Source organism: Ascaphus truei, chromosome 1 (assembly GCF_040206685.1).
Source record: "Ascaphus truei isolate aAscTru1 chromosome 1, aAscTru1.hap1, whole genome shotgun sequence".
Classification (NCBI taxonomy): Eukaryota; Metazoa; Chordata; class Amphibia; order Anura; family Ascaphidae; genus Ascaphus; species Ascaphus truei.
The window spans coordinates 511,869,360-511,887,155 of record NC_134483.1 but is presented as its reverse complement, the minus strand read 5'-3'; the positions used below and the strand labels follow the sequence as shown (position 1 = coordinate 511,887,155).

Sequence of the window (17,796 nt, the reverse complement as noted above, 5' to 3'; positions counted from 1 at the left end):
AGCAACCGTAGCCTGACTTCGCTGTCACTATAAGCGTAGCCTTAGCCAGAGATCCTGTATCGTGTTATATAGTTTGTTCCCTTATATAACTTGGATGTAGTAATTCCTTGTGTTTTATAAATGACATGTTTAGATAGATGCACATGGTTAATGTCATGTATAGAGACTTATAAAGTACATTATGTATGTATATATGATATTCTACGTTTTCTTTTGTGCATTTACTGTACTAGTTTGTTAAAATAAAATTGTAAATCCACTAAAGCCCCTCTCCATACACACTGGAACCCCTCTCTATATACACCTAAATGCACACACTGAAGCTTCCCCCTCTATATCTATATTCATCGATACACACACTGCAGATAGATATATAGATATACATACACACGTGCGCTAGAGCTCCCTCTCCCCCTTACACACACTGCAACTCTCCCCCTTACACACACTGCAACTCTCCCCCTTACTCACACTACAACTCTCCCCCTTACTCACACTGCAACTCTCCCCCTAACGCACACTGCAACTCTCCCCCTTACGCACACTGCAACTCTCCCCCTTACTCACACTGCAACTCTCCCCCTTACTCACACTGCAACTCTCCCCCTTACTCACACTACAACTCTCCCCCTTACTCACACTGCAACTCTCCCCCTAACGCACACTGCAACTCTCCCCCTTACGCACACTGCAACTCTCCCCCTTACTCACACTGCAACTCTCCCCCTTACACACACTACAACTCTCCCCCTTACTCACACTGCAACTCTCCCCCTTACACACACTGCAACTCTCCCCCTTACACACACTGCAACTCTCCCCCTTACACACACTGCAACTCTCCCCCTTACACACACTGCAACTCTCCGTCTTCCCACACACTGCCTACAGCGACTCGGCCTCCACCCCTGCGCTATATACTTCCCTCCCCCTGCTCTATATACACCCCTATCCCTGCTCTATATATACTCCCCTCCCCCTGCTCTATATACTCGCCTCCCCCTGCTCTATATACACCCCTATCCCTGCTCTATATACTCCCCTCCCCCTGCTCTATATACTCGCCTCCCCCTGCTCTATATACTTCCCTCCCCCTGCTCTATATACTTCCCTCCCCCTGCTCTATATACTTCCCTCCCCCTGCTCTATATACTTCCCTCCCCCTGCTCTATATACTTCCCTCCCCCTGCTCTATATACTTCCCTCCCCCTGCTCTATATACTTCCCTCCCCCTGCTCTATATACTTCCCTCCCCCTGCTCTATATACTTCCCTCCCCCTGCTCTATATACTTCCCTCCCCCTGCTCTATATACTTCCCTCCCCCTGCTCTATATACTTCCCTCCCCCTGCTCTATATACTTCTCTCCCCCTGCTCTATATACTCCTCTCCCCCTGCTCTATATACTCCCCTCCCCCTGCTCTATATACTCCCCTCCCCCTGCTCTATATACTCCCCTCCCCCTGCTCTATATACTCCCCTCCCCCTGCTCTATATACTCCCCTCCCCCTGCTCTATATACTCCCCTCCCCCTGCTCTATATACTCCCCTCCCCCTGCTCTATATACTCCCCTCCCCCTGCTCTATATACTCCCCTCCCCCTGCTCTATATACTCCCCTCCCCTGCTCTATATACTCCCCTCCCCCTGCTCTATATACTCCCCTCCCCCTGCTCTATATACTCCCCTCCCCCTGCTCTATATACTCCCCTCCCCCTGCTCTATATACTCCCCTCCCCTGCTCTATATACTTCCTCTCTCTATACTCCCCTCCCCCCGCTCTCTATACTCCCCTCCCCCCGCTCTATATACTCCCCTCCCCCTGCTCTATATACTCCCCTCCCCCTGCTCTATATACTCCCCTCCCCCTGCTCTATATACTCCCCTCCCCCTGCTCTATATACTCCCCTCCCCCTGCTCTATATACTCCCCTCCCCCTGCTCTATATACTCCCCTCCCCCTGCTCTATATACTCCCCTCCCCCTGCTCTATATACTCCCCTCCCCCTGCTCTATATACTCCCCTCCCCCTGCTCTATATACTCCCCTCCCCCTGCTCTATATACTCCCCTCCCCCTGCTCTATATACTCCCCTCCCCCGGCGCTATATACTCCCCTCCCCCGGCTCTATATACTCCCCTCCCCCGGCTCTATATACTCCCCTCCCCCGGCTCTATATACTCCCCTCCCCCGGCTCTATATACTCCCCTCCCCCGGCTCTATATACTCCCCTCCCCCGGCTCTATATACTCCCCTCCCCCGGCTCTATATACTCCCCTCCCCCGGCTCTATATACTCCCCTCCCCCGGCTCTATATACTCCCCTCCCCCGGCTCTATATACTCCCCTCCCCCGGCTCTATATACTCCCCTCCCCCGGCTCTATATACTCCCCTCCCCCGGCTCTATATACTCCCCTCCCCCGGCTCTATATACTCCCCTCCCCCGGCTCTATATACTCCCCTCCCCCGGCTCTATATACTCCCCTCCCCCGGCTCTATATACTCCCCTCCCCCGGCTCTATATACTCCCCTCCCCCGGCTCTATATACTCCCCTCCCCCGGCTCTATATACTCCCCTCCCCCTCTCCCTGCTCTATATACGCCCCTCCCCCTCTCCCTGCTCTATATACGCCCCTCCCCCTCTCCCTGCTCTATATACGCCCCTCCCCCTCTCCCTGCTCTATATACGCCCCTCCCCCTCTCCCTGCTCTATATACGCCCCTCCCCCTCTCCCTGCTCTATATACTCCCCTCTCCCTGCTCTATATACTCTCCCCCTCTCCCTGCTCTATATACTCTCCCCCTCTCCCTGCTCTATATACCCCCCTCTCCCGGCTCTATATACTCCCCTCCCCCGGCTCTATATACTCCCCTCCCCCGGCTCTATATACTCCCCTCCCCCGGCTCTATATACTCCCCTCCCCCGGCTCTATATACTCCCCTCCCCCGGCTCTATATACTCCCCTCCCCCGGCTCTATATACTCCCCTCCCCCGGCTCTATATACTCCCCTCCCCCGGCTCTATATACTCCCCTCCCCCGGCTCTATATACCCTCCCCCTCTCCCTGCTCTATATACCCTCCCCCTCTCCCTGCTCTATATACGCCCCTCCCCCTCTCCCTGCTCTATATACGCCCCTCCCCCTCTCCCTGCTCTATATACGCCCCTCCCCCTCTCCCTGCTCTATATACTCCCCTCTCCCTGCTCTATATACTCTCCCCCTCTCCCTGCTCTATATACTCTCCCCCTCTCCCTGCTCTATATACTCCCCTCTCCCTGCTCTATATACTCCCCTCCCCCTGCTCTATATACTACCCTCCCCCTGCTCTATATACCCTCCCCCTCTCCCTGCTCTATATACTCCCCTCTCCCTGCTCTATATACTCTCCCCCTCTCCCTGCTCTATATACGCTCCCCCTCTCCCTGATCTATATACTCTCCCCCTCCCCCTGCTCTATATACTCTCCCTGCTCTATATACTCTCCCCCTCTCCCTGCTCTATATACTGTCCCTGCTCTATATACTGTCCCCCTCTCCCTGCTCTATATACTCTCACCCTCTCCCTGCTCTATATACTCTCACCCTCCTCTATATACTCTCCCCCTCTCCCTGCTCTCTATACGCTCCCCCTCTCCCTGCTCTATATACTCTCCCCCTCCCCCTGCTCTATATACTCTCCCCCTCCTCTATATACTTCCCCCTCCCCCTGCTCTATATACTCTCCCCCTCCCCCTGCTCTATATACTCTCCCCCTCCTCTATATACTTCCCCCTCCCCCTGCTCTATATACTCTCCCCCTCTCCCTGCTCTATATACTCTCCCCCTCTCCCTGCTCTATATACTCTCCCCCTCTCCCTGCTCTATATACTCCCCCCCTCTCCCTGCTCTATATACTCTCACCCTCCTCTATATACTCTCCCCCTCTCCCTGCTCTATATACTCTCCCCCTCTCCCTGCTCTATATACTCTCCCCCTCTCCCTGCTCTATATACTCTCCCCCTCTCCCTGCTCTATATACTCTCACCCTCCTCTATATACTCTCCCCCTCTCCCTGCTCTATATACTCTCACCCTCCTCTATATACTCTCCCCCTCTCCCTGCTCTATATACTCTCACCCTCTCCCTGCTCTATATACTCTCACGCTCCTCTATATACTCTCACTCTCCTCTATATCCTCTCCCCCTCCCACTGCTCTATATATTCTCACCCTCCCCCGTTGCTCTATATTCATCCTTCCTCTATACTCACCCTTCCCCCCCATGCTGTATACTCTCCCCCTCCCTCCCTATACTCTCGCTCTCTTCCCCCGCCCCCCCCCCCCCCTTTGCCCTATACTTACACCGATAGGCGCTCTCTGCAGGGAGCGGGTGGAGTCAGTGTATGGATGGTGCCTCTTATCCTATCACCTCCCCTGTCTGAGACCTGCTCTCACTCACTGTTTGACAAAGGAAAGCTGATTGGCTAGAAATTAAAACTTGGCGACGTGCCAAAAAATTCCAGCCATTACTGAATCAAAATGCCCGGAATTTTGGCCAATCAGAGCAGGGATTTCATTCATGCTCGGTTTAACAGCCTGTAATTAATATTCTAGGGTAACTGAGTAGGTGGTATATGATACTTTTATTGGTCCAACAAGTATTTATTCTAAGCTTTCAAACCTTTCTGGGTCCTTCACGCTGTAACATTTTATAAAATTTTATATGGGACAAAAATGCTTGTGATTTCCCTTTAAAGTAACATATCCCTAGTCTCTGGGATTTTGTTTCTATTTGTATTGCTGTATTCGGTGATGTGGACAAATTTAAATTCTATAGTTGCACTATGGAGAGATTTTGTTAAAAAAAATAATAATGTAAGCACCGGGAATTGAAAATGACTACTGACATTCACACATTGAAATGCAGTCCCTATTTGAGCCACAATGAACAAATGGCACGGACATTTTCAAGGGGAATATATGGGTGATTGCCCTTTTTTTATCAAGATAAGACTGCTCTATGTATTTTAAAATATTCTTTGTAAAGTGTGTGTGTGTGTGATCACAGTGCATGTAACATGATATTGCACAGGCAAGTCTCCCCCCCCCCCCCCCCCCCCCTGTATCTCCTTTTTCCTATCTTTATAAGGTAAGGGTAGAGGAAACACTTCATTGGCTATCCTAATTAGAAAAGAAAGCTAAGGATCAAATATGGTCGGATCTTTTTACAGCAGATTGTCTGGCCATTTTCCAATGTGGTCCAATTAGTTATCTGCGGTCAGACGAGCACTAAAGGCCCAAAAGGAAAAGAAAACCTCCTTTCTCAAGAATCACGAGTAGCTAAACCTTTGCTGTAAGCATATTTACATGTTTGAGGATTACAATTGAATGGGCTCATTACACAATACATGTAGTCGCCTACGAGGGATTCCACCTTTACGTTGTTAATGGCTGCATTGGTAACCTCTATGGTAAGCGAATTAAACGGCTGCAAACACTGCAAAAATAGTTTGAGGAGCAAAAAGCCGATCGCATCATACACGCAATACGCTTTCAATGCTACTTGAGTGAGCCGCATAGGTGGATGTGCATTTTCAATCGATGAGCTTTCTCTCCCCAGGTCCATTGGAATGTTAAAACTTATTAACAAGAAGGCAGCAGCCTGATCATTTTGTTTTTCTTTTCCTTTTTAAGATGATGTATTCCTTCCAAAAGACATTGATCTTGACAGCGTGGACATGGATGAAACCGAGCGAGAGGTGGAATATTTTAAAAGGTAATCCTTCACGTCTAGCTGTTGAAGAAGCAATCTCCAGCTAGTTCTTACACTCTGAACATGTATTTCACAGCAGTTTGTTCCCTTTGGTCCTCGGTAATTTAGCTATGGCAGTTATAATTTTCTCATCTTCTTTACTTTACCTTGTGTTACTGCGACCGCTGGAGTGCCAGGGGTGTCTACAACGCAACTACATGCAACGTGTTGCAAGGGGTGCCAGTGCTTTGCTGGCCCTCCCTTTCTCTGGCAAGTAAGGCCACGTCCATATAGCGCCTCTCCGGCGCGAGCGATCTCAGTCCACAGATCGCTCGGGCGACAGGTGTGTGCGACGCCATGTGCTCCTTCGCGTGCGTGCCCACTATAGCCGAGGCCTAACTAATCACCTCATGATTGGGAAGGAGAAAACTAATTAAACAAGAACTCCCCTTCCTCAGTCTTTGCTATAAATGATCACTTTCAAACATTTTTTTTTCTCTCTTAGGGCCTCATGCAGAGAGCATCGTTATTTCAAAACTCGCCATTTTTTGTTCAATTTCGCGCAGAAAACGGCAGAAAATGGCGAGTTCCGAAAAACGCACCATTTTGTTTTTTCAATTGCTAAAACTCGCCTCGCGGCTGGCGAGAACCTCCATCTCGCCATTTTTAAAACTCCGAATGCAGAGAGGTGCGAACGGCATAAAGCGGCTGTTCGCGCCAAAAAATGGCGCGATTCTCGCATTTTTGCCGCGCCAGGAAAAGATGGCAAGATGGCGCTCGCCGCCTATAGTAAAGGGGAAAAAAAGGCGCGAATTTGTTTTTACACGTTTCTGAAGCGCGCATCTCGCCAATTTAAACTCGCCACACGCATCCATGTTAAACATAGCAGAATTCGCACTTTTCTGCATATGGAGAATAAAACTCTCCAAAAAAGCTACTTTTTATGAAATTCGCCAATTTTAAAATTCTATGCTCTCTGCATGAGGCCCTTAATGCTTATACTGGTCTTTAATTATTTACGATTATTGGTTTAAAAAATAACCTATGAAGCCTGTCACTGCCATTAATGTTCGTAATAAATAGGACAGACTTTTTAAAATGGGATCTGTTTCACTTGTTTTGTCGATATGTAATATATATTTTCTAATTTTATTGTTATAGGATTAGTGAGAAATGATGCATAAAGTATCTTTAAAGAAGCAATACTACATTCCCCTTTTTCTCTTCCTCTTTTTATATCTAAAGCATGTGGCAATGTGTGATTTGACATTCTTACATAAACTGGCAATCGTTTGCTGCTCCTGTTATAAATCTGTAGAAATCCTGATTGTGTGCCTAACATAATGGCGGCCTTCTAACTATGCTGCCGTCTGTGAAATGCTGCAGCTAACATTATACATATAATATTATATTGCTTAGTGTAACACTATTGTTACAGCTTTCTGAGTAAGACAGTCTACTGTTCTGAACACAGCAACAGATCTGTTTGTGATACTTTGCATCTAATACTATCTAATACTGCAGAACTCATTTATTTTAATAATAAACATACATAGTATTTTAAGTGTTGCTGCTTTAATACAGCATACAGTTTTGTTAATACTGCCAGAAGAGTAAGTAGTTATTTTAAAAGTTGTAATTCTCAATTTAATGGAAAACTTAATTAACACGACAATTGCAAACTCAAATAAATATATACACACACACACACACACACACACTTCCTATATTTGTAAGCATGTCTGCCAATATTGACCGTTAGTGGTAGGAAATGTGATTTCTCTCTGAATCAGTAGACCTTTTTGGGTCATTTTACGCTTGCCTTACAAAAAAGTACATCTGTTTTCTGATCTCTTTGCAGATTCTGCTTAGATTCTGCCAGACAAACAAGACAGAGACTTTCTATCAACTGGTCCAACTTTACCCTGAAGAAAACAACTTACGCTGCACACTGAGATCACACAATTTGAGGGGGTAACCCTGCAGGAACCAATCCCACTGATTTTATGCCCTGCTGTTCTGAGCACTTATCAGGCCTTGTGCCAGTGCTGCCTTGCCTTCTCCCCAGTGCTGTGTGGATCTGCACTGAACCCCCACGGCCTGATAATTCTTTCATTATCAAAAAAAAAAATGCCACTTTCTACCAGAATTTGTTAGCTTGTGTGCTTGTAGTCTGTGAGTGAGACTTATTTGGTTGTAGCAATATGCTCTCTCTCCTTATTGCCTTGGCCTCAGACTTCAGACTGGTTCCTCGGGTTGGGTGGAGGCTAAAAAAAAAAAAGCTAGTTGCATCATCAACAGTGGCTCGTCACTTCTGCAGTGCGCTGTTACGTTACACTGACTACTGGCAAAGAAATGGACCTCATTGTACTCATCTGCTCCTGAATTCTATAAACTCTCATGGGTGGGGGAAAAAAACAAGAACTCGTATGGGACAAAAACATTTCTCCAGTTTTCACAATCTACTGTTTAAAAGAAGTGTACAAATTACGCTATTTGTGTTTGATTTTTTTTTTCCAGACTTGTAGCCAACTTGTGTAAGAATACTTGCAGAATGAGAAAGTAAAAGAAAACAAAAATGAAAAAAAAAAAAAAAAACATTCACACTATCAATCTGTTAGAGTGTATAATTGTATTAACACTGATGCCCAAGTGGCTACTTTTTTAACATATTGTTAAGTAATATTAAAATCATGTCTTTCTTTTTGAAAGATGGAATACATTAGTATGGCAGAAGGGTTGTCTGTTGTCTGTTGTTTTTCTGTGTCCAGATTTGTTGGCGTTAAGGAATTTTCTATGCTGCGCTGAATACATCATGGAATTAAAGTTCTAAACGCACTCCGATTTCACACATACATACTATTATATTGTATTGATTTTCAATGAACAAGGCCATAAATACCAAATGCCAATGCTCTACATTTGTGTCAACAGGTTCCTCCAGACTGTTGAATAAAAGTGCAGTAAGTATTATTATATGAAAGGAGCCCCATTTTGTTTTACAGGGTGAATTTCGGAGGCTCAACCAAATGTCACTATTTTCATCTCGGGGATCTCCTGTTTTTTTAAGAAACTTGCTAGTGAAGTTACGGAGTTGAAATCTCTCCACAGGGGAAACAAAATGGTTGACAAATCTTGGGTCAATAGGAAGCTGCAACATCATCAATTGTGGCTTCCTGTTGGGTGGCCATTAAAATCCCCTTTAAAAAACAAAAAGTAATACTAGTAACTTCACCAGTAAGAATCTCGAAGTAGGTGGGCCTGGAGCAGAAAATAGTGTGGTTCAGCTCCGGTAAATGTTCTTCAGCGCTTACTGCTTTTGCATGTTTTCTTTCTTACGATAAATTCAGGCTCCTAAAATTATTCAGAACTCTTAAGAGGAACTCACAAGTAAGTGACTCATTTGTATGCAAATTAGGCTGTAGCCTTATTCAGAAGTGTAAATATCCCGCAAATCAATGCTGTTCCCTTCCTGTATGCCTCAATCCCATTTAGTTTTGCAGGATGTCATTCAAAATACCCCTTCCCATCCACCATTTACTAGTGCAGGAAATGCTTAATTTAGACTGGCTTGTTGTACTAGTCTTTTCTACGCATCACTGCTTGATACTATCATGGTGATTTGGAGTCATTAATTCCTTTTTATTATAAAAATGTTATGTTGAGGCAGCTGTTTTCCCCGTCCATTCATTCTTTATTTATTTTTAAACACCACAGTTCTTTCTTTTTTATGACATACCGAAATAAGCCAGGGAGCCGTCAGTGCTGAAACACGCCGTTTTCAGCTCCTCTTACCCCCCTGGCTCCCGTGATACAGAATGCTGCAGGAAACCAAATGGAGGTTTAAGTCTCCCACATGACGCGTGACAGTAGGATGGATAACCACAGTTGCCTTTTCCTATTGGTCAACGTCTGGCGTGGGTATTTAAATACAGGGAAGTACTGACACTTTCTTCACAAGTATCTTGGGAACCAAGAGCTCCCCGGAGCAGAAATTGGCACACGTCAACGCTGGGTACCCCAACCACTTCCCATCCCGGTAATAAATACAAAAAAAGCGAGGGGTTAACTGCTGCTTTTGAAGATGACAGACATTCTTTACAAAAAAAAAAAAACCTCCAGCTTGCCTATGTCATTGTCTAGAAACTGAACATGCAAAGCGATACAGTACTATACGAGTCTTAATACCCAAACCCACTGCGAAACACCAATAGCACTTTTGAAGCCAACCAAGTCATTGCTGTTGCTTGAAACTATCCTGTCCACTTTGGATGCCATCTAAGGGCTGTTCTATACAGCATGCGGCCGTGCGTGTGCGTGTTGTGAAAGTAAGTCCTAAATAAACTTTTTTTTTTTCCTTTTAAAAAAAAAAAAATCTAATAAATATTTTTATTTTTTTGTTTTACAATCCTTGATACACCCACACACACCCATACAAACACGCATACATACACACATACACACATATACACATATTTGAGCGCAGGTACCGGCGCGAAAAGATGAATTTCTTCATCTTCGCCGCTGTCTGTCGGCTCCCCTCTCCCTGCCGTGCGCGCGCCTGGCCCTTCTATAGAAAGGCTGACTGATGTCAGCCAACTAAAAATCTACGCACGCGCCCAGCACTATAGAACGTGCCTGACACTGTGCTATTTGTTGTTACTATTTGTTAACACAAGATGGCAGTATAATAACTATAAAATCAAGGTGTGCCTTAGTAACAGAGGCTATTGTAACATTAAATAGTTTACAGAACTTTCCTTATCCGGGGCCACTCCAATGCTAGTAATAATGCTTAAATATAAAATTTGTGTTTTATATTAAAGATGTAAGACCAAATGAAAGGGCCCAGTGTTTGAAAAGCAGTGCTGTCCAAAATTAAACTTCAGCACTGAGTTGCTGCAGATTACGAGCTGTCCGAACACATTTCAGGAGTTTGGGGTATTGGGGACAGTGGAGAACCCAAGTGATCCAGGCATCTGAGCTACACTGATTTACAGCATTCAAAACTTGATTTTCAAAATTCATTTAACACATTGCATTTACATGTTGATATCCAGCATCACTGAAATTATGACTGCACCTCCATTGTTTACTCCACAAATATTACATAAATAGCAACTGTAAACATACAGAAAAGCATGTAAGAGAAACGGCCCACAATTGTGTATGGCTTATGTAAGAGAGGTGGTGGCAGTATTGTTATTAATCCCCCTATTGTTTAAATCCATGCTTTTTCCAGGCATCAATAACTGTTTTTTTTTTATCCAGAAATTGGTTGCACAAAAACGCTTAATGTTCAATTATTTCCCCCTGAAAATCAATATCTTTTGGGCACTTTGTGGGGCAGTTCTAGTCTGTTATAATCAACTAAGGTAAGTCGACAGGAGATATCTTTGAATAGGGGATATGATTTGCAAAGTTGAAAGGGCTGGTGATGGAGGAGGGAGAGGTAAGTTATATAGCATAAAGGGTTTAAGGGACTAGCACCTGACAAGTGGAACAAGCATATTTATTCCTGTCCCACATTAAATGTTTTAACAAAACTCCTGGTATATTTGTCAAATTGTGAGGATTATACATTTAAAAAATTAAAATGTTATTAATTTATTTTCTAAGGTAATACCAAGATAAGGGGATACATGTGACAACCTACAATTTTGCATTTCTGTGTCTTATTTCGGGAAGAGTGTGTGTGTTCTGTGTCTTATTTCGGGGGAGGGAGGGGTGGTGTGTGTGTGTGTGTGTGTGTGTGTGTGTCACGTAGTAGAGGGTATATCAAAGGAGTTAGGATTTCCCATTACAATAGGTATAAATAGAGAAGAGATCTCTGAAGTAAACCCAAATAACATAGAATTGTGCGTGGTCATAGGAGTTTGGAAACAAATGGCCAAATACACACAGTGATGCTTTAAAAGACATTTAAAGAAACAGTCCAATGTAATGGGCAAAGAATCTATCTCACTTTTATATTGACCAATTTGTAGACCACAGATGTGTAGTGCGACTAATAGAATTGTTTATATGCAGGTGATGTAATGTATGAGCTTTTGTTAATACCAAGGTTGGATATCTCCAGTCCATCACATACGGAAAGAGCACATTGAGTGTTGAACTTGGAGATATACAGTAAGAGGAGATATGTTATGCTTGGAAGGTGGAAGTAATGATGTAAGGAAGAATTGTAATCTGTCATCATTACATCAGAATTTAGGTCCAGAAATATCAAGCGCCGGTACGGTTGAGCTCACCCTATCTAATGAACTCCCATTCAAGTCAATGGGAGTCTGGGGGGGGAGGGGCCTTCACACGTATATACACATTAGATATTGGTGTGTTTCCAAAAATATAATGAAAGTATAAAAAGCAAATAAGATTTATCATTTTGTGGTATCCTGACCCAGTGAGAGTTGAATATAGTTTTTTTTTTTTAAAAGACAATCATTGAATATTGTGATTGATTGCAAATGTTTTACAGCTGCAACGTTGTGGTGTGGAATTCCCATTGGGCTATTGGAATACTTGGTCTTATTTACGGTCTTGAGTTTGGTTTGTGTGATCCTGAAATGAGTTAAGAAAAAAAAACAGGTCACTCAAAATGTTTTAAAAAAAAAAGTGCAAGATGTGTATAGCTGCAAAGCAATGCATGGTAGGCTACCCAGGCAACAAAAACGTTTACAGATTTAGCTGATTTATTGTAAAAAAAAAAAAAAAAAGGAAAAGAAAAATGAGCAAAAGTTATGCATAATTTTTAAAAAAAAGTTATTTCCTTCCATAAAAGAGGAGATTTAGGCATCCGTATAACTCGGGATACCAGCCTGATCGGATGAGTTATAGAGAGGCCAGATCATATCAGCCAGGAAGACCTGTCTCAAGACAACCTACTTGGAGAGGTCAGGACCAGCTTTTTCTGGGCTCCAGAAGTAGAGATACGTCAAGAGCAAGGGCCTTCTGAAATAAGGCGAGCCCAACAGTTACCAGTAGGAGGAAGACTGGTGGCATTCAGGACTGTTAGCTCAGACGATAAAAGACAGGTGGTTTCTTCAACTTCTTGCCACAGGATACCACCTGGAGTTCAGTTACATCCCAAAGGCAGAGCGATACTTAATTTCATGGCCCTCAAGAAGCAGTGCGGCATTAAAACATGCATTGAAGAATTTATAACAAAACAAGGTTGTTGTCATGGTTCCACTTGTCGAAAGAATTGTGTATTCAACACTTTCTGATTAAAAAAAAAAAGACCTCTGGAGGATACAGAGCAGTCTTAGATTAAAGAAAGGTTAACACGTTCCTAAAGGTGACCAGATTCAAGGTGGAGTCCTTAAGAACGGTGATTCAGGGTGACGACTGGTTAGCCTCGATAGATCTCAGAGGCGTATTTACACATTCCCATGGAAAGACCGCATCAAAGATTCCTGAGATTCGTTGTAGGAAAAAAACCCACTTCCAATACACAGCTCTTCCTTTCAGACTAGCTACGTCTCACGTTACATTTACAAAAGGGCTAATCGCGCTTTTGACCGAAGCAGGAAAACAGGGTATAAAGAACACACACACAATACCCCCTGCTCCACAATACACACTACCCCCTGCTCCACAATACACAATCACATGCTATCCCCTCCTCCACAATACACACACACACACAATACCCCCTGCTCCACAATACACAAAATAACCCCTGCTCCACAATACACACATAATATACCCCCTGCTCCACAATACACACACAATATACCCCCTGCTCCACAATATACTCTTTGACAAAGGGCTTTGCCCGAAGCGCGTCAGAGTTGGATAGCCTGTCCTATTTTTGTGGATGTCTCTCCTAGTCACTTAAATAAATTCGATTTTTTTTTTCTCGGTGTGCCGTTTCCTGTGTGATTTACCCTATCTCCGGTGCTCCGCTTATTCCTCCCATGAGGTTACTTTTTGCCACACACAATATACCCCCTGCTCCACAATGCACACAATATACCCCCTGCTCCACAATACACACACACAATACCTCCTGCTCCACAATACACACAAGACCCCACCCGCCCTACAATTTACACACAAGACCCCCCCCCCCTGCACCAATATATACATATACTGTACACACACACACACACACACTACTCCCGTGCCTCACAATACACACGCCACACCCCCACAAGAAATAAAGTGTATGCTGACTTTATCAATTTAAAATAAAATAAAAAAACATTACATTCTGCTGTAGCCCAAGTCTTGCAGTCGGATTTAAGAATCGGCCCCACAAGTAATTCTGAGTTTGGGCCTGTATGGTTATGGTAGAGCTAATTAATGATTACAGATGGTATATGGGGCTAATGGAGATATTGTTTATTGCAGGCTGCTTACTATTTCATGGATGATAGTTGTAAATTTGACTCGACCAGTGTAGCAAGAGAATACCAAATAAAGTTGAGCACTAGGAATTTTTTTAACGATTTACAGTCTTTATTTAAGAAAACAGGCCGCATGCACATTTATCTTGCAGGAAAAACCCTGGATGTGTTTCCCTAGCAAAGGTGCAGTTCTTAGATGTAAGTTTAAAGACAGTGGGCCTCTAGTTCTGTCCTGTAACCCAGCGGTTATCTAGCTTGCAATTTCAATTGCACTGGGGCTCTCTGGAGATTATTTACGTTTTTACCCTGAAGTGGACAGCAGGACACTTGTCCGTTTGGTGTATCCTGCACTAACTCCCAAGTTAACTATATACAATATAACATGCCTCTTTGTAAACCACACCCATCCGATTCACATTGGGCATATTCTTAATCCCTAAAGAGGAACTATATAAAAAGCAAGGGAAATGACCGTACAAATAGGGCAGGATTACCTCTTAAAAGATGTAGGACCAAACTAATGACAGTGAGATCTTTAGTAACTTAAACTAGGGGACTGATTTTGTTTAAAAATTCACAGTTCTAAGTATTCTCAAATCATTGTTGAAGTTTATCCGAATAATAGTTTTAAATGTTATCTTAAAGCAGCAGTACTCCCTTATCTTAATTTTTTTATATGAAATATATATATATATATATATATTATATATATTATATATATTATATATATATATATATATATATATATTTCATATATTTTTCATATATTATATATATATATATCATATATATATATATATTATATATATATATATTATATATTGTATATATATATTATATATATTATATATATTATATATATTATATATATTATATATATTATATATATTATATATATTATATTATATATATATTATATATATATTATATATTATATATATATATATATATATATATATATATATATATATATGCAAGAGAAAAAGAGAGGACCCCGCATCCACAAGACATATGAACACAACTAAGTACCGACACTGGATAAATCCAAACTACAGTGATGTGTCGGTGGTGCTATAAGGGCAGTGAAATAGGATGAGAGAGAAAAGAAGGCCCTAAATAAAGCACTCTAGTATGTGTATAAGTACAAATCACATAAGGTTTATTAATGTATTGTCACAGAACAAAAATGGTTAAAACAAAGCACACAAATGGTTAAAATACAGCATGGATCCCCTGTTCATTACAAAGCTAAACATGTCCTCCAAAAAGATGCCCAAAATACACTCAGATAGTATTCTGAAACACTTGACAAGATAAACCTGGTGTGACACCCAACAGACTAAGTAGTCACGGCTAGAGCTATGTGATCATCAGCAAAAGGTCAAATATGCCTACTATCCCCTGCAGTATAGGGTTTGTCTGAAGCGACAAAGAGTAGCAAGTAAGTGACAGCAGAGATACACAAAATACAGCCTGCAAAGCACATGTAAGCCTATAGCTGAAAAGAGTGATACATCACCTATGGTCAGGTACAGTGTGGTCGGTACATGAAGGGGGAAACAAGGATGGATGCTAGAGCATGGTAATGTGACCCAGAGAGGGGACAAACCAGGGGATCCTGCCTGCTAGACCTGCTTCTACGCGTTTCGGCACACAGCCTTCTACTGACATTGTTTGTTCATTTTTGCTACCATACGGTCCTTATTTATTTTTTTTAGAGACCGGTTGATACTTTTACCTATTGCATTAATTAACCAGGATCACACTCTTGGAGTTTGTGCTTCTTTTTCTTTTGTTTTTATCATGCGTACTGTTTAGTTGTGTGACTTTCTGCATTTGGTTTATGTTTGCACAGTTTTTTGTAAAACGTGTAAGTGCTGTAACAAAAAGCCATTGTTCTTTTTCAAATGCCCTATGAATAATTTAGTGAATGAAATGCTTGCACCTCCACGACAAGAGTACTGTATGTTATTTGAGCGAACTTCAATGAAATAGGATATGAGTTCTACACCCCATAAAAAAATCATAGTTCTTTTATTGATTAAACCAATGGCACAAAGCCTTGTCCAGAAACATTTCGAAATCCATAATTATTTTGTGCATCTTTAATTTCTTGTCAATGAGTGACATTGTTGATCATTTTATTTGGAACTGGGGTGATGGAATGGAAAATTTGCACAAAAGTTAAGGTCAACAAACATACACGTTGACGCCTATATAAATAGCCTCGCCTTAATATGTTCCAGAGAAGTTTATACTCATATGTAACTTAACCACAAGGTTGCTGAACCTTTTGTGAGAGGAGGAGGAGAAGCCTTGTGGTTAACACACGGACCTCTGAAATGGGAGTTCCTACTTTGAGTAAGACATAGGGGCCTATGCACTAAAGGTTCATTAAAAAAAATTGCCGGGCCATTTAAATCGCCGTTTTTATGAGCGTTGCTGTCACGGTATTCAGAAAGCCTTGATTACCTGTCATAGTAAAATTCACAAAACGGGCGATTAGCCGGTGATCTGATGAACGACCCTCTGAAAAGGCCTAACTCGGCGAGTTGTATCTGCTGCAGAGAGAGCTGCTCTGAGAGAGCCGTCTCTCCCTGTGCAAATATCGCCCAAAATTTATGTGTATAAATTTTAATTTTGTTAATAGTTTAGATGAGCAGGGGGTCTCCTGAGCTGAACCGCCTTGGTTTCAGCCTCGGGCGCCCCCTACTTCCCGAGATACAGGCCCCGTTATGGGGTGCCGGTATCTCCTATGCATTTTATTCCCACGGTCACGTGACGCGGACATTTAAATGCATAGAAGATACCGGCACCCCATAACGGGGCCTATATCTCGGGAAGTAGGGGGTCCCTGAGGCTATCCGCTATGGTAATGAAGTTTACTGTAAATGCATTTTTATTGCATAGGATTCGTGCCAGGGGTCTCTGGTGCTAATATTAATGGGTATCAGCTCCAGAGATTCCCGGCATCAATCCTATGCAGGAAAAATGCAAGTCCCATCTCGCCGCTTCTCTGCAGGTTTCCGACACTTTCACGCCAACTTTTTCTGGCGTGAGAATTTTGTGAGAAAATCACCATTCTAGAGCGGCGATAGGTGTTCATAGCCTAATCGCTGCTACTAGAACTGCGCGAGTTTATGAACATGCCGAAAAGCGGCGATAAGTGGCTTATCACCGCTGTCTCGGTGATTTTTTTTTTTTTTTACTTTTTTTTATTATGAGCAATTTTTGGGGTGTGAGTTCAGTCTTTTATCACCGCTTACTGAATAGCAGTAGGCATTATGGGCAATAAGTGCTTTATAAGTGGCTTATGAACGCTTATGGCATAGGCCCCATAAACTCTATAAGGAACACCCCCTTACTCCCTGCAGGCTGTAACGGAGGAATCCGAAGAAGAGGCCCTGCTGGGTGCTTACTTCCGAGCGAAGGACCACGCCGACCTTCTGGAACCCCACCCTGCGAATGATACAGAGAATTGGGGGTGGCGGGGGGGAAAGGAAGGGTGATAAAGAATGGGGGGGGGGAAGAAGGGAGATTGAGGGGGCGAGAGTGTGAACGAGGGACGGTATGGGGGGGGAAGAAGGGAGATTGGGGGGGGCGAGAGAGGGAACGAGGGACGGTAAAGAGAGAATGGGAAGAGGAATGTTGAGAGTTAATGGGGGAAGGGAGAGAATGGGGAGAGGGAGAATGAATAATACAGCATCAAAGGTAACACT

At 43.2% G+C, this 17,796-nt stretch overlaps 1 protein-coding gene across 1 annotated transcript in view; it reads left to right on the top strand.

Moving 5' to 3' along the window:
• The window catches only part of FAM193A (family with sequence similarity 193 member A), a 114,075-nt gene extending 105,613 nt beyond the window's left edge, over window positions 1-8,462 (top strand). The window contains exons 22-23 of the mRNA XM_075570786.1: window positions 5,669-5,750; window positions 7,588-8,462. Of these exons, the coding sequence (XP_075426901.1) occupies window positions 5,669-5,750; window positions 7,588-7,681 (176 nt within the window). The 3' untranslated portion in view covers window positions 7,682-8,462. The remainder of the gene's footprint in view (window positions 1-5,668; window positions 5,751-7,587) is intronic.
• Window positions 8,463-17,796: the final 9,334 nt, after the last annotated feature.